The 25,496-nt window shown below is 38.2% G+C and overlaps 1 protein-coding gene across 3 annotated transcripts in view; it reads left to right on the top strand.

Annotated features, from left to right (window-relative positions):
• The window catches only part of RAPGEF6 (Rap guanine nucleotide exchange factor 6), a 219,340-nt gene that overhangs the window by 120,960 nt on the left and 72,884 nt on the right, over positions 1 to 25,496 (top strand). For all 3 annotated transcript variants that reach the window (XM_060143537.1, XM_060143536.1, XM_060143538.1), the window contains exons 7-11: positions 695 to 826; positions 18,353 to 18,530; positions 20,569 to 20,705; positions 23,351 to 23,509; positions 24,097 to 24,249. In XM_060143537.1, the coding sequence (XP_059999520.1) occupies positions 695 to 826; positions 18,353 to 18,530; positions 20,569 to 20,705; positions 23,351 to 23,509; positions 24,097 to 24,249 (759 nt within the window). The remainder of the gene's footprint in view (positions 1 to 694; positions 827 to 18,352; positions 18,531 to 20,568; positions 20,706 to 23,350; positions 23,510 to 24,096; positions 24,250 to 25,496) is intronic.

The following is a 25,496-nucleotide window of genomic DNA, read 5'->3' as shown; positions in this document are numbered from 1 at the left end:
ATGGTGCGAATTATATTGTACAACTTGTATCGCTGACCATATTAAAGATGAGGTGGTGGAATCATTTCCTTCTGCATCTCTTGTATTCCTATACCTAGCATAGACATTCATTAAATAATTATGATTACTAACAAATTTTTTAGGGGCCAACTATAAGCTAATACAATATTAAATGAAAAGAGGCTTACTAAATTTTTGGAATATTGAATGCAGCCAACTGTTACTTTTCTTAAGTCTTGGTGCCAGATGCTGTACTTTAATCCAAGATTTTGCTGTTTTATTCTGGAATTAGCAACCATTTTGTGTTAGTGAGGTGTGTGTGTGTATGTGTGTATGTGTGAGAGGGAGGGAGGGAGCGAGCGAGCGAGCATTCCTACCTTTTACGGTAGCAACAGCTGATATTTTTATTTGAGGAAAGGCCAGTTTTTTCCTCTGAAATACCATTACTCATGGTAATGTCTTTTGAAAACTGCTAAGTGGGCTTCCACTGTAGGCTTGCCTAACAGTCAGAATGCTGATTTGGTTCTTATCACTTTCTAAGATTTTTCCCAAGAATGGAGAATTTAGATGAGAAATTAGGTTGCACAGAAATATACATAAAACAAAATGTTGTTGCAGAAGTTACAGTGTGTCAAGAACTCTTTAAAGGTAATGCTTGATATTTAGATTATCTTAAATTATTTTTCTTTTTCAGCTTCCAGCCGATCTTACCAAGATGCACATTGCAGACAACCCTCATCCACAAGTGACTCATGTGTCTTCTAGTCAGTCTGGTTGTAGCATTGCCAGTGACTCTGGGAGCAGCAGTTTATCAGATATCTATCAGGTAATACGTTAGGAGTTTGTTTGCTGTGCATATGGCTTTTTTAATTCTGCCGAATACCTTGTGCTTGTGCCTTAGGTGGTCATGTATCTTTTAACTAGGGTGTGAAATTCTGACATAAGGTCTTTGAGAAAATATGCTTTGTTTACTGTGTCATATTTACAAGCCTAATGAAAGAGGTGATCTATCTTTTGAGAGTGATTAAATATGGTCCAGCAGTGCATGAATATAGTGTTCTTTTTAATTTCTTTTATCCAAGTGAATCTATATTAATATATGTTTGCTTGCATTAGAAAATGGTTCTTGAAACAACTGAACTTAAATTTATAAAAAGGCGATTTTTATTATATTCAATAGTTGATTAGTTAAGTCTTCTATAAGTAAAGTCATGAAGAAGATTAGACTTGCCTTTGTATTGTAAAGACTTAAATTTTCCAGTGGCCACATTTAAAAATTAAAAGGAAACAGGTAAAATTAATTTTAATAATATATTTAGCACAGTATATTCAAATATTATTTCAACATGTAATCAGTGTTTAAAAATTATGAATGAGTTATTTTTTCATACTAAGTCTTCAAAAGGCAAAGTTTAATATTAACTTACGGCACACCTCAATTCAGACAAGACACATTTTTCGAGTACCACATACGGCTAGTGGCTACCATAGAGTACTGATTTGTTGAAATAGAATCATTGTTGTCTGAGGAAAACAGTTTAGATTGTGGTTCTGTTGAGTTGCACGGATTTAGCTGTTTTATGAAAATCAGCGTTCCTCTGTTAAGGGAAGTTTGCAGGCAGGTGCAAAATGGAAAAAAGCCTCCATTTTTGGTTTATGTGAGGCTTTTTTCTACAAAGATTGTTGCTGTGGACATGCCATCTAAATCCCCCTGTTTGGCATTTTATAGTAGAGAGAACAAGGAATTCTTCTTCACCATTTTATAGTAGATAGAACAGGGAGTTTTTAAAAAGTAAAGTTAAAAACAGTGCAGTGGTTCTGGGGCCACTTACTGTGTTCATGGATTTGTTGGGCTTCATGCATTCTACCCCTCCGCAAAAGAAGTATCTTGTGGATTAAGTTAGAGTTGTTGCATACCTAAAAGTCAAAGTACAGCTGTGCTTCTCTGGACTCTGTGTTTTTCCTAGGGAAGAACACTAAGGAAGATTGACCCTGGATTAATTTTTTTAAGTTCAGGGATGTGGCTTTAGATTTTTCTTTAGATTTTTCTCAAGATAAGTGGGAATGTCTGGACCTTTCAAAGAAAGACAGTAAAGCAGAGATGTAATGTTGATGAACTATAGGTACCTGAACTCACTAGTATATCCATCTCTAAGCCAGATGTGATCACCTTCTTGGAGCAAGGAGCAGAGCCCCCGATGGTTGTGAGAAAAGGGACGAGAGGATAGTGCAGGGATTGAGGTTCAAGGTCACTTGGAAAGGCCGTGCTTTACACTGAACTAATAGATGGGCTGTACACAGTAGGGTCCTGATTCTTTGGCAAGATCCTGGAGGAGCTTCTGAAGAATTGCGCTTATATTAGCATCCACAGGATGTTCACCTACTGGATGACCCACCTGAAGCTGGGGCTTGAGCCTACCTGCTGGTATGGTTGGAGGTCTTCTCCTGTAGGACCATGACCATGTATGTGGCTGCCCTGCGCCAACCTTTTGTATGTTTTCCTTCCTCAGTAACACTTTCCACAGTTCATTCTACCTTTTAAGAGATTCATTTTAACATAGCATAACATGTGGACAGGTATCCTTGCCAGCTTTCCTGCACATCAAAAAAGTCCCTTCATTACAAAATAAACAGGATACCTTTTCATACCCCCAGAAACCTGAAGGTTACCATTGGCCCTCCTCCCCTGATCATGATAATTCACTGTTAAGTCATATCAGTTCTGCTTCCTATGTCATTGTGTTTGTGTGTTTGTATGTATATGTTTGATGCTGAGATGTAATTTACAAATAATAAAATTTACCCTTTTTAGCATAGCTTACATGAAGACATAGAATCTTTCTATCACCTCAAAAAGGGCTTTGTATGCTCCTTTTTAGTCAGTTCCTTCTCCTTATCCCCAGCTGCTGGCAGCCACCAATCTGTTTTCTGCCCTTTTGGTTTTACGTTTTCCAGAAGGTCACATAAATGAAAACATATAGTTAAAAGATGATGCTGTGAAATGCGTCAACTAACCAACAAGATAAAATAAGTTTTAATGAATTTAGGGAGAGTAAACAGATGAGCAAAAACAACGAAATTCAAGAACCAAAACAGAAATTCAGAAATTTCAAGGAGAAAACTATTATAATACTAAAGTCAAATATGCAAAAATGTAAGATAAACTCTTTTAAGTGCAGCCAAAGAAGGTAAAAGTCCCCAAACTCAGACTTTGGTTAAGCCTAGGACACTAGCCAAAGGATATAAACAGAATAAAGGTTAAAACAAAACAAATATACAAAGATAAAAACAGAAGGAAAAGAAATCAGAATCTTAAAGTAAATAAATACATACGTATTTGTCTTATACTGTATACATGGAATGTATATATGAATTCAAGACATGTTACCCAATAGTAACAGTTTTTCTGCTGATGGTAGGATTGTGGGTAGTTTTTATTATGTTCCTTCAGCTTGTCTTATGTTTTTCTCAATGGACATTATTATTTCTACATTTACAAAATTTTAAAGAGGACATAAATAGAGTGTATAGTTAAAAATAAAAGTTGAATAAGGGCTTCCCTGGTGGCGCAGTGGTTGGGAGTCCGCCTGCCGATGCAGGGGACGCGGGTTCGTGCCCCGGTCCAGGAGGATCCCACGTGCCGCAGAGCGGCTGGGCCCGTGAGCCATGGCCGCTGAGCCTGTGCGTCCGGAGCCTGTGCTCCACAACGGGAAAGGCCACAACAGTGAGAGGCCCACGTACCGCCAAAAAAAAAAAAAAAAAAGTTGAATAAAATTGTGGGAAAGGATTAAAGGAATTATTACTAGAGGGTAAAAGGAATATGAACAGAATAATAATAGACTGATAAACTATATCTCCTATAATATAGAATTTCTAGACCTACAATTTAAAAAATTTAAAAAAACCAAAAACTATGGATAAGGTAAATAATACCAACTAAATTATGTGTGTGTGTCCAATTGGGTCCTCAGGACTAAAAGAGAAGAAAAGAGCATAGAGTTAAATATCAATACTGGACCTTCAGTCTCTCCCTTAACCTCAGGCCTCCTTTTAGTGCTTGTGAAAGCTGTGAATACACTCTTTGGTTAACAGATGTTTGGTCCACACCAAAAGGTCCTTGGTATTTGATCTTGTCCCAGACCATTTGGCATGGACCAAATATGCCCATGGACATTTTGGACAGGACCAAGCATCCTTCAAGGCACCTTTTAGTTATAGATGTACGTTGCCAGTGTATATACCTTGACCAGCAACATTTGAAGTAGTTTTCCTGATTATCCAAATTTCAACATTTGAGAGGTTTTAAAAGTGAATACCTAACCCAGTCATGGCCTATAACAGTATAAGCAGAGCCTTACAAAATATGCGAGTACATTTAACCCTTGAACAAAATAGGTTTGAACTGCATGGGTCCACTTATACGTGGATTTTTTCCCCCAATAAATACATACTACAGTACTACACATACAGAACCGCACGTACAGAGGGCTGACTGTAAAGTTATATGTGGATTTCAGCTGTGGGGGGGAAGGGGGTTGGTGTCACTAACACCAATGGTTTTCAAGGGTGAAATGTATTTTTAATTTGGAGGATTGGAGGGGCAAGAGAAGAGAGACATACTAACAGCAGTTTGTAACAGGAATATTGTTTACAGTACCATTTTATATGGCCAAATGTATGACTATGCTCCTATGTATTTCCTTCTTGAGAGCTTTCATGTGTTCTGGTTTAAAAGTAAAAGCTCTTGGATCTCAAAGAAAGTTCAAAATAAAGCATTTATCACAGGTTAGAAAAAATGCAAGTAATTGTTTCAGTATGAATATGTTTCTAATCAGATTAGCTTAAAATTTAGCTAAGAGTATGCATTAAGATGTTAGAATGTTCTTGGATAGAATATTTTATGTATCTTCAAAGAATACTCAAGAGAAATAAGGAGGGTTGCTTTCTGGATTCCTTTTCCAAGAGCTGGAGGATTGTAAAATGTAAAATGTTAATTATTGAACCTAAAGCAGTTGTCTTGTCATTAACGTATTTTTAAATAACCTGAGGTACCCATTCATCCCCCACCTATCTTTTTTGGTTTCTATATAGGAAGTAAATGTGATCCTAAAAATCCCACCTCATGGAAGCATAATTCCTTAACTCAGAGTTCTACTGCCAATCTCTCCAAAACTCTGGTGCCATGTTTCCACCTGCATGTTCTTTTGATACTTCAACTAGCTTTTTGCCCTGCTACATGTTTTCTTCCACTTGTCTTTAATATTTCTGTTAAGAATATCATGTCTCCTAGTCAAAGTCTCAGTTATCCTTGCCTATTTCCATTTTTTAAACTTCTCCTTTCATTACAAGAAGAATGACTTTCCTTCTCTTTAAAAATCTTCAGTGCTTCAACATTATCTAATTTACACTCTTCATTTCAAATTTATATTCAAATTCCAAGCCTTTCATTTCTAACCATAGTCTGCAAATCTGGTTTTATATTCCACTGTTTCCCACTTAACACATTCTAGATTCTGGTCCATGACAAATACACATGCTATTCCCTGAATGTGTTTGTCTTTTCCTAGCCCTGTTTTGGTAATGCTGTTCTTCCTGCAGCTCCACCTGGATGACATTTTCGTATTGCCTCTCACATGTTGGGACCTACAGCAGTTTTTCTGTGGCTCTTACCACTTTTTTTCACTCTGCTTTTTAGTATGGTTACTTTTAAACTTGATCTTTTTCATCATGATGGTAAATTTGTAGTGTGCAGTTTGTTTCTTCCTTTTGTTATCTCACACTGAGTTAAGCACAGTGTTGGCACTTAGAAAGCAATCTAGAATTTTTTTTAGTTGAATTACATTTGAAAGTAGAAATCAATATTTCCAGGGAAAATGCAGAGGATCACTGCTAACTAATTGATGATCCAGAGCAAGGGAGGCATTACTTTGACCACCTGCCCTGTTGTAGAGATAATGGAATGGGCCAGCTTGGACAGCATTATTGTGAAGGATTAATTTCACAGGGTTCTTGCCCTGACTAGAAAGACAGAGAGAAAACATAAGGACTAAGTGATCCATGAAAAAGGTTGAATGAAATATTAAAAATGGGAATTCAGAAAAGATAAGTGCTGAAAGTCTAAGATTCTGGCTTAGTATTTGCTCTAAATTTGAGAATGTGGCTTCTATAAGCTTGTATAACTTCTTATTCTAACCTGTAGTTCCCCTCATCATACCTCCATGTTTATGTAGATGCAAACAGGAAAAGGAAATCCGCTGGTGGTTTATTTGGAGAAGGCCAAGTCAACAGAAAATCACCTCAGACTGTCTGCCTCACCAAATTATATTTACACATATACACAGAGACACATTCATACTGTGGGAACAAGAAAAATGCAAGAAGTTTAATACTTGTCTTGTTAGCCCTTTCACCAACATACTTTTGTTTTTTTCTGGGCTTAATCCATTTATCATAATATTTCTGAGGGTCTGCTGTATTCCAGCTGCTGGGTTAAAATAGTTGAAAGGCCAGGGCTCCGATCTTTTTCAAACCCTACATTAATGAATGTGGCATATCTTTTGACCTACTTTTTTCTAACAACTTTGATATTATGTGAGTCTCTGAGGCTCTGTTCAATTTTCTTTTTGGCTTTTTTCCTCTCTTTCCTTCAGTTTGGGTAATTTTTATTGCCCTTCTTCAAGTTTACTCTTCTTGCAGTTTACATTTCTTTATTGGTATTTCCCATTTTACCCTTAATTATGTTTGTACTTTCTTTTGAATCCTTGAATTTGCTTATAATAAATGTCAAAAATTCATGTCTCCTAATTTCATCATTCCTGCATCTCTTTATATTGATTGATTTTTCTCCTGATTATGGGTCACATTTCCATGTTCTTCATCTGTCTAGTAATTTTATATTGTATGCTGGATATTGTGGATACTACATTTAAAAAAAATCTTATCTAGTTATTAAAGAAACGTTTTTCCTAGGAACTGCATCCTCAGCCGCATCATATAGTGACTACCAGTCCTGGTGGTCCTCATATCTACCTTTACCTTAAAGACCTGGCTTGCCTTTGTTTAGTCAAGGATTTATATATATTTTTAAAAATTTATTTTATTTATTTATGGCTGCGTTGGGTCTTCATTGCTGCTTGCAAGCTTTCTTTAGTTGCAGCAAGTGGGGGCTACTTTTCGTCACAGTGCAGGGCTCCCCACTGTGGTGGCTTCTCTTGTTGCGGAGCACAGGCTCTGGGCGCATGGGCTTCAGTAGTTGTGGCTCTCGGGCTCTAGAGCACAGGCTCAGTAGTTGTGGTGCATGGGCTTAGTTGCTACGCGACATGTGGGATCTTCCCGGACCAGGGCTGGAAGCTGTGTGCCCTGCATTGGCAGACGGATTCTTAAACCACTGCGCCACCAGGGAAGCCCTGGTCAAGGATTTAGACCTTGGACTCTATGTAGCACATTTTGTACACTTTTTTAAAAATTACAAAATGCTTTGTAATTTTTTAGCATGTTTCTGGCCACTCTTTCATATATCTTTTTTTTACATCTTTATTGGAGTATAATTGCTTTACAACGGTGTGTTAGTTTCTGCTTTATAACAAAGTGAATCAATTATACATATACATATGTTCCCATATCTCCTCCCTCTAGCGTCTCCCTCCCTCCTACCCTCCCTTTCCCAACCATCCAGGTGGTCACAAAGCACCGACCTGATCTCCCTGTGCTATGTGGCTGCTTCCCACTAGCTATCTATTTTACGTTTGGTAGTGTATATATGTCCACGGCACTCTCTCACTTTGGCACAGCTTACCCTTCCCCCTCCCCATATCCTCAAGTCCATTCTCTAGTAGGCCTGTGTCTTTATTCCCATCTTACCCCTAGGTTCTTCATGACATTTTTTTCCTTAGATTCCATATATATGTGTTAGCATATGGTATTTGTCTTTCTCTTTCTGACTTACTTCACTCTGTATGACAGACTCTAGGTCCATCCACCTCACTCCAAATAACTCAATTTCGTTTCTTTTTATGGCTGAATAATATTCCATTGTATATATGTGCCACATCTTCTTTGTCCATTCATCTGATGATGGACAGTTAGGTTGTTTCCATCTCCTGGCTATTGTAAATAGAGCTGCAATGAACATTTTGGTACATGACTCTTTTTGAATTATGGTTTTCTCAGGGTATATGCCCAGTAGTGGGATTGCTGGGTCATATGGTAGTTCTATTTGTAGTTTTTTGAGGAACCTCCATACTGTTCTCCGTAGTGGCTGTACCAATTCACATTCCCACCAGCAGTGCAAGAGTGTTCCCTTTTCTCCACACCCTCTCAAGCATTTATTATTTCTACATTTTTTTGATGATGGCCATTCTGACCAGTGTGAGATGATATCTCATTGTAGTTTTGATTTGCATTTCTCTAATGATTAATGATGTTGAGCATTCCTTCATGTGTTTGTTGGCAGTCTGTATATCATCTTTGGAGAAATGTCTATTTAGGTCTTCTGTCCATTTTTGGATTGGGTTGTTTGCTTTTTTGTTATTGAGCTGCATGAGCTGCTTGTAAATTTTGGAGATTAATCCTTAGTCACTTGCTTCATTTGCAAATATTTTCTCCCATTCTGAGGGTTGTCATTTGGTCTTGTTTATGGTTTCCTTTGCTGTGCAAAAGCTTTTACGTTTCATTAGGTCCCATTTGTTTATTTTTATTTCCATTTCTCTAGGAGGTGGGTCAAAAAGGATCTTGCTGTGATTAATGTCATAGAGAGTACTGCCTATGTTTTCCTCTAAGAGTTTTATAGTTTCTGGCCTTACATTTAGGTCTTTAATACACTTTGAGCTTATTTTTGTGTATGGTGTTAGGGAGTGTTCTAATCTCATACTTTTACATGTACCTGTCCCCTTTATCCAGCACCACTTATTGAAGAGGCTGTCCTTTCTCCACTGTACATTCCTGCCTCCTTTCTCAAACATAAGGTGACCATATGTGCGTGGGTTTATCTCTGGGCTTTCTATCCTGTTCCATTGATCTATATTTCTGTTTTTGTGCCAGTACCATACTGTCTTGATTACTGTAGCTTTGTAGTGTAGTCTGAAGTCAGGGAGCCTGATTCCCCCAGTTCCGTTTTTCGTTCTCAAGATTGCTTTGGCTATTCAGGGTCTTTAGTCTTTCCATACAAATCGTGAAATATTTTGTTCAGGTTCTGTGAAAAATGCCAGTGGTAGTTTGACAGGGATTGCATTGAATCTGTAGATTGCTTTGGGTAGTAGAGTCATTTTCACAATGTTGATTCTTCCAATCCAAGAACATGATATATCTCTCCATCTATTTGTATCATCTTTAATTTCTTTCATCAGTGTCTTATAATTTTCTGCATACAGGTCTTTTGTCTCCTTAGGTAGGTTTATTCCTAGATTTTTTATTCTTTTTGTTGCAGTGGTAAATGGGTGTGTTTTCTTGATTTCACTTTCAGATTTTTCATCCTTAGTGTATAGGAATGCCAGAGATTTCTGTGCATTAATTTTGTATCCTGCTACTTTACCAAATTCATTGATTAGCTCTAGTAGTTTTCTGGTAGCATCTTTAGGATTCTCTATGTATAGTATCATGTCATCAGCAAACAGTGACAGCTTAACTTCTTTTCTGATTTGGATTCCTTTTATTTCCCTTTCTTCTCTGATTGCTGTGGCTAAAACTTCTAAAACTATGTTGAATAAGAGAGGTGAGAGTGGGCAACCTTGTCTTGTTCCTGATTTTAGTGGAAATGCTTTCAGTTTTTCACCATTGAGGACGATGTTTGCTGTGGGTCTGTTATATATGGCCTTTATTATGTTGAGGAAAGTTCCCTCTATGCCTACTTTCAGGAGGGTTTTTATCATAAATGGGTGTTGAATTTTGTCGAAAGCTTTCTCTACGTCTATTGAGATGATCATATGGTTTTTCTCCTTCAATTTGTTAATATGGTGTATCACATTGATTGATTTGCGTATATTGAAGAATCCTTGCATTCCTGGGATAAACCCCACTTATCATGGTGTATGATCCTTTTAATGTGCTGTTGGATTCTGTTTGCTAGTATTTTGTTGAGGATTTTTGCATCTATGTTCATCAGTGATATTGCCCTGTAGTTTTCTTTCTTTGTGACATCCTTGTCTGATTTTGGTATCAGGGTGATGGTGGCCTTGTAGCATGAGTTTGGGAGTGTTTCTCCCTTTGCTATATTTTGGAAGAGTTTGAGAAGGATAGGTGTTAGCTCTTCTCTAAATGTTTGATAGAATTGGCCTGTGAAGCCATCTTGTCCTGGGCTTTTGTTTGTTGGAAGATTTTTAATCACATTTCAGTGCCTGTGATTGGTCTGTTCATATTTTCTATTTCTTCCTGATTCAGTCTTGGCAGGTTGTGCATTTCTAAGAATTTGTCCATTTCTTCCAGGTTGTCCATTTTATTGGCATAGAGTAGCTTGTAGTAATCTCTCATGATCTTTTGTATTTCTGCAGTGTCAGTTGTTACTTCTCCTTTTTCATTTCTAGTTCTATTGATTTGAGTCCTCCCTTTTTTTCTTGATGAGTCTGGCTAATGGTTTATCAATTTTGTTTATCCTCTCAAAGAACCAGCTTTTAGTTTTATTGATCTTTGCTATCGTTTACTTCATTTCTTTTTCATTTATTTCTGATCTGATCTTTATGATTTCTTTCCTTCTGCTAACGTTGGGGATTTTTTGTTCTTCTTCCTCTAATTGCTTTAGGTGCAAGGTTAGGTTGTTTATTCGAGATGTTTCCTGTTTCTTAAGGTAGGACTGTATTGCTATAAACTTCCCTCTTAGAACTGCTTTTGCTGCATCCCATACGTTTTGGGTTGTCGTGTCTCCATTGTCATTTGTTTCTAGGTATTTTTTGATTTCCTCTTTGATTTCTTCAGTGATCATCTTGTTATTAAGTAGTGTATTGTTTAGCCTCCATGTGTTTGTATTTTTTACAGATCTTTTCCTGTAATTGATATCTAGTCTCATAGCGTTGTGGTCGGAAAAGATAATTGATACAATTTCAATTTTCTTAAATTTACCAAGGCTTGATTTGTGATGTTCCATGAGCACTTGAGAAAAACGTGTATTCTGTTGTTTTTGGATGGCATGTCCTATAAATATCAATTAAGTCCGTCTTGTTTAATGTATCATTTAAAGCTTGTGTTTCCTTATTTTTTTCATTCTGGACGATCTGTCCATTGGTGAAAGTGGGGTGTTAAAGTCCCCTACTCTGAATCTGTTACTGTCGATTTCCCCTTTTATGGCTGTTAGTATTTGCCTTATGTATTGAGGTGCTCCTATGTTGGGTGCGTAAATATTTACAATTGTTATATCTTCTTCTTGGATCGATCCCTTGATCATTATATAGTGGCCTTCTTTGTCTCTTGTAATAGTCTTTATTTTAAAGTCTATTTTGTCTGACATGAGAATTGCTGCTCCAGCTTTCTTTTGGTTTCCATTTGCATGGAATATCTTTTTCCATCCCCTTACTTTCAGTCTGTATGTGTCTCTAGGTCTGAAGTGGGTCTCTTGTAGACAGCATATATATGGGTCTTGTTTTTGTATCGATTCAGCCAGTCTGTGTCTTTTGGTGGGAGCATTTAATCCATTTACATTTACGGTAATTATCGATATGTATGTTCCTATTCCCATTTTCTTCATATGTATGTTCCTATTCCCATTTTCTAACTAATGGAAATTTGTTATTGTAGGTCTTTTCCTTCTCTTGTGTTTCTTGCCTAGAGAAGTTCCTTTAGCAGTTGTTGTAAAGCTGGTTTTATGGTGCTGAACTCTCTCAGCTTTTGCTTGTCTGTAAAGGTTTTAATTTCTCCATCAAATCTGAATGAGATCCTTGCTGGGTAGAGTAATCTTGGTTGTAGGTTCTTCTCCTTCATCACTTTAAATATGTCCTGCCAGTCCCTTCTGGCTTGCAGAGTTTCTGCTGAAAGTTCAGCTGTTAACCTTATGGGGATTCCCTTGTGTGTTATTTGTTGTTTTTCCCTTGCTGCTTTTAATATGTTTTCTTTGTATTTAATTTTTGACAGTTTGATTAATATGTGTCTTGGCGTGTTTCTCCTTGGATTTATCCTGTATGGGTCTCTCTGTGCTTCCTGGACTTAATTAACTATTTCCTTTCCCATATTAGGGAAGTTTTCAACTATAATGTCTTCAAATATTTTGTCAGTCCCTTTCTTTTTTTCTTCTTCTTCTGGAACCCCTATAATTCGAACGTTGGTGCGTTTAATTTTGTCCCAGAGGTCTCTGAAACTGTCCTCAGTTCTTTTCATTCTTTTTTCTTTATTCTGCTCTGCAGTAGTTATTTCCACTATTTTATTTTCCAGGTCACTTATCCATTCTTCTGCCTCAGTTATTCTGCTATTGATTCCATCTAGAGTATTTTTAATTTCATTTAGTGTGTTGTTCATCATTGCTTGTTTCATCTTTAGTTCTTCTAGGTCCTTGTTAAATGTTTCTTGCATTTTCTCTATTTCCAAGTTTTTGGGTCACCTTTACTGTCATTATTCTGAATTCTTTTTCAGGTAGACTGCCTATTTCCTCTTCATTTGTGAGGTCTGGTGGGTTTTTATCTTGCTCCTTCAAGTGCTGTGTGTTTTTCTGTCTTCTCATTTTTCTTATCTTACTGTGTTTGGGTTCTCCTTTTTGCAGGCTGCAGGTTCTTAGTTCCCGTTGTTTTTGGTGTCTGTCCTCAGTGGCTAAAGTTGGTTCAGTGGGTTGTATAGGCTTCCTGGTGGAGGGGACTAGTGCCTGTTTTCTGGTGGTTGAGGCCAGATCTTGTTTTTCTGGTGGGCAGGTCCACATCTGGTGGTGTGTTTTGGGGTGTCTGTTGCCTTATTATGATTTTAGGCAGCCTCTCTGCTAATGGGTGGGGTTGTGTTCCTGTCTTGCTAGATGTTTGGCATAGGGTGTCCAGCACTGTAGCTTGCTGGTGGTTGAGTGGAGCTGGGTCTTCGCGTTGAGATGGAGTACTCTGGGAGAGCTTTCTCCATTTGACATTATGTGGAGCCGGGAAGTCTCTGGTGGACCAATTTCCTGAACTCGGCTCTCCTACCTCAGAGGCACAGGCCTGACACCTGGCTGCAGCACCAAGAGCCTTTCATTCACACGGCTCAGAATAAAAGGGAGAAAAAGTAGAAAGAAAGGAAGGAAGGAAGGGAGAAAGAATGAAAGGTAGAAAGAAAGAAAGGAAGGAAGGAGAATAAAGTAAGATAAAGTTATTAAAATAAAAAATAATTATTAAGAAAAAAGTTTTTTTAAAAAGAAAAAAAAACCACGGACGGATAGAACCCTATGACAAATGGTGAAAGCAAAGCTATACAGACAAAATCTCACACAGAAGCATACACATACACACTCGCAAAAAGACGAAAAGGGGAAAAAATAATAAATCTTGCTCTCAAAGTCCACCTCCTCAATTTGGGATGATTCGTTGTCTGTTCATGTATTGCACCCATACATGCAGGGTACATCAAGTTGATTGTGGAGATTTAATCTGCTGCTTCTGAGGCTGCTGGGAGAGATTTTCCTTTCTCTTTTTTGTTCACACAGCTCCCGGTGCTCAGCTTTGGATTTGGCCCCGCCTCTGCGTGTAGGTTGCCGGAGGGTGTCTGTTCTTCGTTCAGACAAGATGGGGTTAAAGGAGCTGGTGACTCGGGGCCTCTGGCTCACTCAGGCCGTGGGGAGAGAGGGGTATGGATGAGGGGCGAGCCTGCGGCAGCAGAGGCTAGCATGACGTTGCAGCAGCCTGAGGCACGCCGTGCGTTCTCCCGGGGAAGTTGTCCCTGAATCACGGGACCCAGGCAGTGGCGGGCTGCACAGGCTCCCCGGAATGGAGGTGTGGATAGTGACCTGTGCTCGCACACAGGCTTCTTGGTGGCGGCAGCAGCAGCCTTAGCATCTCCTGCCCGTCTCTGGGTTCCGCGCTGTTAGCCGCGGCTCGCACCCCTCTCTGGAGCTCCTTTAAGCAGCGCTCTTAATCCCCTCTCCTCGCGCACCAGGAAACAAGGAGGGAAGAAAAAGTCTCTTGCCTCTTTGGCAGGTCCAGACTTTTCCCGGACTCCCTCCCGGCTAGCTGTGGTGCACTAACCCCCTGCGGGCTGTGTTCACGCCACCAACCCCAGTCCTCTCCCTGCGCTCCAACCAGAGCCCGAGCGTCAGCTCCAGCCCCACCCGCCCCAGCGGGTGAGCAAACAAGCCTCTCGGGCTGGTGAGTGCTGGTCGGCACCGATCCTCTGTGCGGGAATCTCTCCGCTTTGCCCTCCGCACCCCTGTTGCTGTGCTCTCCTCCGTGGCTCTGAAGCTTCCCCCCTCCGCCACCCGCAGTCTCTGCCCGCGAAGGGGCTTCCTAATGTGTGGAAACCTTTCCTCCTTCACAGCTGCCTCCCACTGGTGCAGGCCCCGTCCCTATTCTTTTGTCTCTGTTTATTCTTTTTTTCTCTTGCCCTACCCAGGTACGTGGGGAGTTTCTTGCCTTTTGGGAAGTCTGAGGTCTTCTGCCAGCGTTCAGTAGGTGTTCTGTAGGAGTTGTTCCACGTGTAGTTGTATTTCTAGTGTATCTGTGGGGAGGAAGGTGATCTCCGTGTCTTACTCTTATGCCATCTTCCTCCGACTGAGACTCTTTCATATTTTTATTTATTTTTAAAGCTGTACATATTTTAAATTTATTTATTTATTTATTTTAGGCTGCATTGGGTCTTCATTGCTGTGCGCAGGCTTTCTCTATGTGCAGTGAGCGGGGACTACTCTTCGTTGCGGTGTGCAGGCTTTTCATTGTGGTGGCGTCTCTTGTTGCAGACCACGGGCTCTAGGTGCGTGGGCTTCAGTAGTTGTGGTACATGGTCTCAGTAGTTATGGCTTGCGGGCTCTAGAGCGCAGGCTCAGTAGTTGTGGCGCACAGGCTTAGCTGTTCTGCAGCATGTGGGATCTTCCCGGACCAGAGCTCGAACCCGTGTCCCCTCCTTTGGCAGGCAGATTCTTAGCAACTGCGCCACCAGGGAAGTCCCCATATTTTTATTCTTCATTCTTATTTTACCACCTTATCCCTTTTGTAGACTCTTCACATTTTAGCAGTTGAGTATGTTCTCTTAACTAATTTTATTCATCCTTTTTCTTTTATCCTTTGCAGATGGCCTTAGAAAGTTCCTAAAAGAGTTCTTTTAATAGTCATCTCCCAGTCACTACCCATGATTTTCATTCTACCTAAAGAGTTATTTTCTTAAAATATCTTCACTTTTCGTGCAGATGACAGTAAGCCTTCCCTATTATCCACATAACTGAATTGCATCTTTCCTTTTTTAAAAAAAATTTTATTGCAGTTTAGTTGCTTTACAATGTTGTGTTAGTTTCTACTGTACAGCAAAGTGAATCAGCTATACATATACATATATCCCCTCTTTTGTGGATCTCCTTCCCATTTAGGTCACCACAGAGCACTGATTAGAGTTCCCTGTGCTATACAGTAGGTTCTCATAGTTATCTATTTTATACATAGTATCAGTAGTGTATATATGTCAATCCCAGTCTCCCAATTCATCGCACCCCCACCCCCCTTTGCATCTTGCCTTTTTTTTTTTTTTTTTTTTTTTTTTTTTGCGGTACACAGGCCTCTCACTGTTGTGGCCTCTCCCGTTGCGGAGCACAGGCTCCGGACGCGCAGGCTCAGCGGCCATGGCTCACGGGCCCAGCCGCTCCACGGCATGTGGGATCTTCCCGGACCGGGGCACAAACCTGTGTCCCCTGCATCGGCAGGCGGACTCTCAACCACTGCGCCACTAGGGAAGCCGTTGCCTTTTTTTATGTTTTGAGTTATCCATCTTTTTATCAGACATTATCTAAAAGATAAGAATGAGACTAGGTTGAAATAGTCTTGGTCAGGGGATGAAAACCTGAGATTGAGATGAGGACAGGGTAGTTTAAAAACTCAGATTTAAGGTAGATTGTCCTTAAAATTTGATAAAAGAGAAAAAGGCTGTTATTCCGGAGGTGAGCATCTATATTCTGAAAAATTAACTTGTGTGTAAAAAACATTGCTTCAGTGTTTTTTAACACTCATTTCTTAGATTAAAATCAGTGTTTGTAGATAAATTGGGTTTTGGAAAAGTTGTTTTAGTATCTACACATTTAAATTAAAACAACTTAATCTTTGAAAAGAGATTGTAACTTTTTAACAAGTTTTTAGTTCCAAAGGTATATTATTCAGAAATGCACTCTGCTTAAACCCTAAAGTTTCATAACCAAAATGTAACTCAGGAGAGCATGCTGGTCATAAGATAGGATTGCCCCTATAAGAGCCTTAAGAGCCAGTTTATCTAATCTTAAAGATTTCAAGTTGGGTGTTTAATCTAGTTTGTTAACTATTGATTAAAGCTCTTACTTAAAGCTGTGCAGAAGTCCAAAAGAAGTATAGAACCTAGTCTTACATAACAAATCAGAACTCTTTTCAGTTGCAGGTATCAGAGCCTTAACTTGAATTAACTAAAGCCAGAACAGATAAGTTATTGACCCCCAGAGAAAGCAGAGGCAGCTCTGGCCTCAAGGAACCTGGATGCTTGCAAGTGTGTCTGCCCCTGTTTGCCTGTCTCTCTAGTCCTTTGACTCCTTGTTGCTTGATTGCTCTTCCTCCCTCTCTCTCTGTGACACGTTCTGTCACAGGTCATCTTTGTTGCACATGCTGTGCTTTTTCCATCTCTGTCCTGCATGATATATTTTTGTTTTTTTGCTTTGTTGCTCTGCATCTGTCTGTCTCGATCTCTTTCTGTGTCTGCTGTCTTGTTCAATGTCCTTCCTCCGCATTCCCCTGCCCTTTTCTCTGCCAGTTGATTCCATTTTCTCCCACCACAGAAAGGCATTCCCATGTGGCTGTAGGCTGTTCTGCCTCACATTCTTCCAATTCATCAACCGGAGGAAAAAGGATGCTCTGCCCTCCAGCGCCAGTTATAAAAATCCAGAGGAAAGGACTTTCTCCCTTAGCTTCCCTAGCCAGGAACAGGGCACTGTTTCCCTTTGAAATCTCTGGGTTAAGTGGGAGAGGAACATCAACTCCCTAAAAGAAGGAAGAACCTCTTCTGGGCAGACAAAATAGTAAATGTTCAACACAGGAGATGAGACTTAAATATTTGAATGAAGGTTCCATAGTTTTCAATAATCCTCATGTATGAGTGCTTATTTATTATGAAATTTCTGTACGTTCTACTCATTTTTTCCATATCTGCTTTAGTATTCATGCTTTTTCATTTATTATTATATGAATCAACTGAGTATAATATTTAGAAATATTGCCTAATAATCCACTTCAGGACAATTTGATTTTGTCCTGAAGTACAAAAAGTAAAAAATACAAAGTACAAAAAGTAAATAAATAATTTTATTTATTTTATTTGTTTTCTGTGAGTAACATTTAAATTCATAGTTTTTTAAAAGTCTGCTAGTTCTTTTACAACTATCTGAGACTAGTATGTTTGCAAAGTTCAGGTTGTAAGTATAAGTTTATTTTTTTAAGATTGCTTAGAGCAGTGGTCCCCAACCTTTTTGGCACCAGGGACTGGTTTCTTGGAAGACAGTTTTTCCACAGATGGAGGGGGGGGGGTTGGGGATGGATCAGATGGTAATGCGAGCGATGGGGAGCGATGGGGGGAGGGGGTGGCAGCTCACCTCCTGCTGTGCAGCCTGGTTCCTAACAGGCCACAGACCAGAACCTGTCTGCGGCTGGGGGGTTGGGGACCCCTGGTAGAGTAACCTTGGCTCTTCTTTGCTTACTGTTAGATTCAACAATAAGGTATTGGAAAGAGAGAAGTATTTGTTCAATCCTTCACAGTTGTTGAATTTTAGCACTTTTCAGTACTGCTGTTTTATACTTCTGTTCTTAATTTACATGACTGTCTATCCTACTAGACTCTAAACCTAGTGCTGAAAGAATAATACCTTATTTATAACACCCAGCATATACTAACAAGGTACTCCTAAAATGATTGTTGGTAAACTGTCTTTCTATTTCTTGCACTTTATATTTTAGGAAATGTACTTTTAAGGAATACAAGTGTTTGTTGGAAAGCAGGTATTAATACATTTAGTGATGTTTGAGTCTCTTGACCATTTTATACATACTGGCTCAGATTTGTCAATTTAGATGTCACACTGAAATGATGACTTGTATTTTAGGCAGAGAGAAACGTTTTATAAATAAGTAGCATTTTGTTTTTGATAGAGCATACAGTGTTGCCTAATTCTTGATAATATTTGGTGGGAGGGGTAGTTTTGCTTCATTCAGATTGTGACATATAATTTTTATAACATGAAATGGTAAGTGATCAAGATTTCTTTCTGTAGGCTACGGAAAGTGAGGTAGGAGATGTAGATTTAACACGTCTTCCAGAAGGACCTGTTGATTCTGAAGATGAAGAAGAGGAAGATGAAGAGATTGATCGAACAGATCCACTGCAGGGGCGAGATCTTGTTCGAGAATGTCTTGAAAAAGAACCTGCAGACAAAACTGATGATGACATTGGTAAGAAATACATCTGTTCACAATAGGAATTTTATAGTTCAATTTATATATAGATACCTATTGGTGCATAACAAATTACCCCCAAGAAGGTTTTGTGGGTCAAGAATTCAGGAGCAGCCTACCTGAGTCGTTCTGGCTCATTGTCTCTCATGAGGTTGTAGTCAGAATGTGGCAGGAGTTACAGTCACTGGGCTAAGCTGGAGGATCTGCTTCCAAGGTGGCTGCTCACATGGCTTTTGGCATAGAACCTCAGTTCCTCTCCACACGGGCTTCTCCAGAGGTTGTTTAAATGTCCTCACCACATGGCAGTTAGTTTCCCCCAAAGCCAGTAATTCAGGGGAGAATAAGGCAGATGCCATAGTATCTTTTATGATCTGGCCTCAGGAATGATACATCATTGCTTCTTCCCAATTCTGTTTATCATACAGAGCAACCCTCATGCAGTATGGGAGGGGACTGCACGAGGACGTGAATATCAAGAGGCAAGAATTGTTTAGGGCCATCTTTGAGGCTAGCTGCCCCAATGTTAGAGCTTGTTTTGGAGGTTCTAGCAGTGGAACGCAGCTGTTCATATATCCGTAAGCAAAGGACAGTACTCCTTTCTCAGGGAAGGTTCTCCTCTGTCGGGACAGGTTGTCCTCTTTGACTAAGTGTACAGCTTCAGGATGGATGCATGTGTGGAGTGGTGAAGGGAGGAAGGGGACACCTGCCTAGACAGCCAGGTCAGCTGAATCAACCCTGGCCATCATTAGGGTGGTGGATGTTGCAGCCAGATAGTCCTCATATTCTGGCTGCCCCAATTTATAAAACAATAGCTTTGATTGCAGTAAAGTGATTTCCCCCTCCATGTCCATAAGACATGTAAAACACAGTGCATCAGTGTTCAATGTCTATGAATTCAAAAAAATTTCAAATGTTATCAAAAATCATAGTTTTGCCTGTAGCTTGAAAAAATATGTGTATAGTTTTTGATTCAAATTTTATTAATTTTCCTTTAATTTCTTATAGAACTACTTACTGTACGTTGGAGGTTGAGTAATACTAAAGATGCTAATGTTATCTTTAAGGACAAAGATTACTTAGTGTTGTTATATATTATGATTCAATTAAGATTTTATCCTAGATTTCCCTTTTATAAGAGTCATACTGCTGTGATTCAAGTCAGAAGATACTGCTACTAATAATTATAATCTATGGGAGTAAAGATCAATACGTTTGAACATTCCTTGCCATGCTAATAACATATAATATAGTTATGCAACCTACAGTTGAGACTCATGTTTTGAATGCTATCTGGACAGCAACTGTAAGTGCATTTTTAGTGATAAAGAATTGTACACTATGCTGTTTTCACAAGGCTTTCTTAAAAATTGAAATATGATTAACTTCCAGTTATCTGTAGATAGATAGCACCTTATTTCTTCTATTTCAGCCTTAGCTGACTGCTTAAATGTTTTTTCCTTTATCTTTATTGCTCATGTGTCTATACCAGGGAATGGCCTGAGGCAGGTATTCATACATTTGTTGGTTAAATTAAAGAGAGTTACCTTGTAGTTGCTTTGACAAATCTTAAACTAGTATTCACATTTGTTGTCCCTAATTTAATTACTTACTGACATTTATTAATAACTGTTTAAAAACTCTAGCCCAGAAAGAAACAGACAAAAGCCTTTTACACTAATCTATTAGATCAAAGGACATCACTAAATGTAACCACCATGGAATAGCATCTCCTGCTAGGAAAATTAGCTAAACTCTCCAGCTCATCTGAATCTGTGTAGTTTCCTGGTTCTCTCTGGAGGTTGTGAATTCTGGTGTCTTCCATTATGCCTGTATTTTCATGTGAGTCTGAATATATCTGTTAACCAAATAACTGAATTTTTTTTAAGCAACAGTCATCTTGTATCTTGGTTTCTCTAGTTAAGCAGCATGAATTCCTAAGTTGATTAGAAAATTGGGTATTGGATTCTGGATTTTATTGTATCTTTAAACTGTAGTCCTTGATGGTCACTAAACTAGAATTTCTGTTTTTTAACAGAACAGTTACTGGAGTTTATGCACCAGCTTCCTGCTTTTGCAAACATGACCATGTCTGTAAGGAGAGAACTCTGCTCAGTGATGATTTTTGAAGTGGTGGAGCAGGCTGGAGCTATTATTCTTGAAGATGGGCAAGAGGTAGGTTAGCAAATAGATGTTACACATTACTTGGTTATAGCAGCTAATTTTTAGAATAATTTAATTTTCATAAACTTGTGTAGATCTTGACTTTTAAAATTTATACAGTTTTTTAAATGACTGCTGAGTCTGGGATAGTTATAATTTCTGAAAAGATAAGTTTTGTTTTGTTTTTGCTTTATTTTATCTTAATTTTGATTTCCTGGCAGTGGACCTTGCACAGAATAGATGTTCAGTAATTAATATTCATTGGACCAAATTTGTTTTTACTTCTCAAATTAAATTATAAGATTTTTTAAAAATTTTCTTAATTCTTTGTTTTGTTTTATTAATTTATTTTTTTTCTTATTAGTCATCCATTTTATACACATCAGTGTATACATGTCAGTAATTATTGTTATATTAGTATATTTATAACATTATTATTAAAATGTTTTTCAAGTATGTAATCTCCTTATCCCTTTTTCATATTATACATTTTTTTTTAAATGAAGGAAATGTATTGGTACCTGTGCCTCCTAGTAGACTGCTATCAGTTGAGGCATTATGTGGCAATTCTGTTTTCAGAAATGCTTGGATGGCAACTTGCGGATGGGCAGAGGGAGGATTCAGAGGAATTGAAAAGTGTTACTGCTGTTAGGTAGCACTTCACTGGTTTTCTTATCGAACTGATAAAAATTAATGGTGAAATGTCAGTCAGTGCACATTGTCATATACTGCTAGTAGGAATATAAACAGTATTTCTGGAAAATCATTTAGAAATTTTTAACATGGGCTTCAAAGTATTAACAGCCTCTAACCCATTATTCCCCTTTTTAATGTCTCTCCTCCAGACACAATATAAAACTCAAAGAGTTATGCCAAAAGATATTCATTGCAGGATGTGTATAATAGTAAAAATTGGAAATGACCAAAATATATCCCCCCGAAAAAAACAGTGGTTAACTAAATTATTATATAGCCACAGGTTATAATATTATATAGGTTTTCAAGTTATTTTAAAATTTGATAGATATCTTTGAGGGCAGGGGCCTTAGCTCTAGCTTTGTCTACATGCTTTCTCCCTGTATCCTAGAAATCGTTTGGCACATAGGATATACTAAAAAAAAGTTTGATGAACAAATGAGTATAGTATTAAATTTTTTTAAAAGGACAGGATAGTCTAAATAGTTAAACAATATGAAATAATATAAACATGGGAGAAAAATACTAAACTTTTGATGACAACTGTATAAATAGTGGGGTTTTGAATAACTTTACTTTTCCACAAATTTTGTCTTCTTTTAATATTCCACGGTTCTGTCAGCAAAAATTTGTTGTGTGCCTACTTTGTGCTAGGTACACAATGAGGATAGTGGTAGAAAACTCTAATACAGCCCCTGTCCTCAAGTAATTTGTGTAATCCACAAATTCCACAATGAGTGTATTTTATATTTGAAATAACTAAAAATTAAAAAAAAACAGTTTTGAAAAAATATTTCTTGTTGCCAGTGATTCTCCTTCAGAACTGATAATCCAGATTTCCCTTAAATCACATTAAAACTGATTCACATTAAAATTGAAAGTTTAGGCTAATAAAAGGGATACCACATGAGAACAAGTAGTCTTTCACTGATATACAATAGGCCTTAGAATATGTCTCCTTAGAGCATTAAATACTTTGGTATAAATTGAGAGCAGTATTTTCTTAACATTAGGAGAAATTTTCAATATTTTTTAAGATATGCCTTAAAATTCAGGCTTTTAATAGTTTTTCTGAATTAATCACTAGCTCCCCTTTTTTTTCTTTCTTTCTTTTGAATGTTTCCTATGTGCCAGACACTATTCTAATCACATGGTTTGTATTAAACTCATTTTTAATGGACACAAAAGTCCTGTGATAGGTAATGTTGTTATGCCCATTTTAGCAGTAAAGAAACTGAAGCCTAGGAGGTTAAATAACTTGCCCAGAGTCACTCAGCTAGTCAGTGGCAGATTCTGGATTCAAATTCCAAGAGCTGTTGGTCTTTTTTTTTTTTTTTTTTTTTTTTTGTATTAATGGGACTGTGCCATTTGTAGCCTTTTATTTTTTTATTATTTTATTTTTGGCTGCATTGGGTCTTCGTTGCTGTACGCGGGCTTTCTCTAGTTGCAGTGAGCAGGGCTGCTCTTCGTTGCAGTGCACAGGCGTCTCATTGCGGTGGCTTCTCTTGTTGAGGAGCACAGGGTCTAGGCGTGGGGGCTTCAGTAGTTGTGGCTCACGGGCTCTAGAGCACAGGCTCAGTAATTGTGGCGCACGGGCTTAGTTGCTCCACAGCATGTGGGATCTTCCCGGACTAGGGCTTGAACCCATAGTCCCCTGCATTAGCACGCGGATTCTTAGCCACTGTGCCACCAGGGAAGCCCAGAGCTGGTGGTCTTAACCATAACAGTTACTGAGAGTCCCCGATTTCATTTGGTGACTAAAAGAAGAAAGAGTAAAATAAACTTTAGTGGTTGGCTTAACAGGATTAGGGTGTTACTGACAGAGTATTTAGTAATATAATCAGATCTTCTTTTTTCTTTTTTAAATTATACGAGTTCTATATATTGATTGATTATTTTTCAAAGTTAACATGTAACCCTCTTTTCCCAAAGATTCTTAAAGCCTATATTTTTCTCTATAGCTTGACTCATGGTATGTTATTTTAAACGGCACTGTAGAAATTAGTCATCCAGATGGAAAAGTTGAAAATCTCTTTATGGGAAATAGTTTTGGAATTACACCCACTCTGGATAAGCAGTACACGCATGGAGTTGTTAGGACTAAAGTAGACGATTGTCAGGTAAGCTTATGTCTGCTTGTGTACTCTTGTTTCTTGATTTTAAATGGCTGAGCTTTTTTTTCCTTCCCCAAAATAAAATAGCTTGATTTGAGAATTGGGGGTTTGAAAAGCTCACAGTTAATAAAGGAAACTAGATTTTATATCAGACTCAAATATTTGTGGAATTGAACAAACTATACATATTTTAAAAGAGAATATATCTAATAAACGTTGATTTTTTAAATTTCTATCTGATATTAGCCAGCTCAGTCTCTTTTTTGTTTTTTTTCAATAGAGGAAGAAATAGGAACTTCTGAGTTGTTTGTTTCTAACTTACTCCTGCTTCATGTTTTCTTTGCATAGTGTCAGTTTTGAGAGAAGTAGATGCTCACTTCTCCTTTTAGAGCAGAATTCAAATGGATTTAATTTCTTTGGTCTCTTTGTGCATGAATTATTTATTTTATCTTGATTTTTGTTAAGGAATGAAGGGATGAAATAAAAAAGAACTTATGCCACTTGAGTTCTCACCTTTGTGCTCTGCCTTGGTGCATAGTGATATATTTATGTATTATAGGTTCATTAATTGTCCCCATGTTGTTCTCGGACAGTTTGTCTGCATAGCCCAGCAGGATTATTGGAGAATTTTAAATCATGTGGAAAAAAATACCCATAAAGTTGAGGAAGAAGGAGAAATTGTTATGGTACATGAGCACCGTGAACTAGATCGCAGTGGAACCAGGAAAGGACACATTGTAATCAAGGTGGGTATTTTTTACTTATTTTTCTTGTTATTGATAGAATAAAGCTTTCATCTTGCTTAAAAGGTTTTGAACCACTTTTTGAGTAGTGTAAGATAATTCATTAACTTTGGGATCTAGTGTAAATAAATGTGTTAATTCTTTTGACTTTTTCTAAGTTGGTTTTTACACATTTTATTGAGGAAGGGTAACATTGCCATTTAATATCAGTATGGAAAGATATTATTTAGAATATACCAGTCAGAATTTTCCTTCTCAAATTTATTGTATGATCCGTTGATAATGGGAATTAATTTAATCAAAGACAGCAATATTTAGAAACAAAACAAATTGAAAGGACCAACCGTAAATGCATAAAGAATCCTAGATGAGTGCTTACTAGATCTCTGTGGCATTGAAATAGACATTAACTTCTCTGAACCTCAATTTTCATATCTGAAAATGGGGATGCTATGGCAGGGCTTTATTAGGGCTAAATGTGGCAAATCAAAAGCCTTAGCATGCTATAGAATCTGAGTATTACTACCCATATTGTTTTCCCTTCTCTAATTCCTTCTCTCCCCTATTCCTTGCCCCCTTGCCTTCCACTCTCCCATCTCCCTGTCTCTTTTATGACATGTAGATGTAAAATAGAGCAATTCTAGGTGCAAGAGAAGAAGTAAATGCATGACCTTTTTTTCTTTTCTAGCAAGTCTTGGTTGCAAAATAAGTACATGTGTTATTTTTCATTATAAGTGCAGAAGCTTTATTTAACAATAAGAGGGACTGGTGTCAGATAAGATATTTCTCAGGAGTCAGGCTATTCCTCAACACTGTCTTTTTCTTCTCCTAAGTTGATAGGTGTAAGCTTTCTATGTAGAAAAAAATGAGTATATATGTGGACTGCCATAGACTATCTTTTTATGAAGGCTCATAGTGAGCCTTATATTTTTATAATTTCTTTTTTCTTTTTACAAATTTATTTATTTTTGGCTGCATTGGGTCTTTGCTGGCTTTTCTCTAGTTGCAGCGAGCAGGGGCTACTCTTTGTTGCGGTGCGCAGGCTTCTCATTGCGGTGGCTTCTCTTGTTGTAGAGCACGGGCTCTAGGCGCACGGGCTTCAGTAGTTGTGGCATGCAGGCTCAGTAGTTGTGGCTTGCAGGCTCTAGAGTGCAGGCTCAGTAGTTGTGGCACACGGGCTTAGTTGCTCCGCAGCATGTGGGATCTTCCTGGACCAGGGCTCAAACCCATGTCTCCTACATTGGCAGGCG

This window comes from Lagenorhynchus albirostris, chromosome 3 (assembly GCF_949774975.1).
Source record: "Lagenorhynchus albirostris chromosome 3, mLagAlb1.1, whole genome shotgun sequence".
In the NCBI taxonomy this organism is placed as follows: Eukaryota; Metazoa; Chordata; class Mammalia; order Artiodactyla; family Delphinidae; genus Lagenorhynchus; species Lagenorhynchus albirostris.
This window is presented reverse-complemented; position numbering and strand designations above follow the sequence as displayed.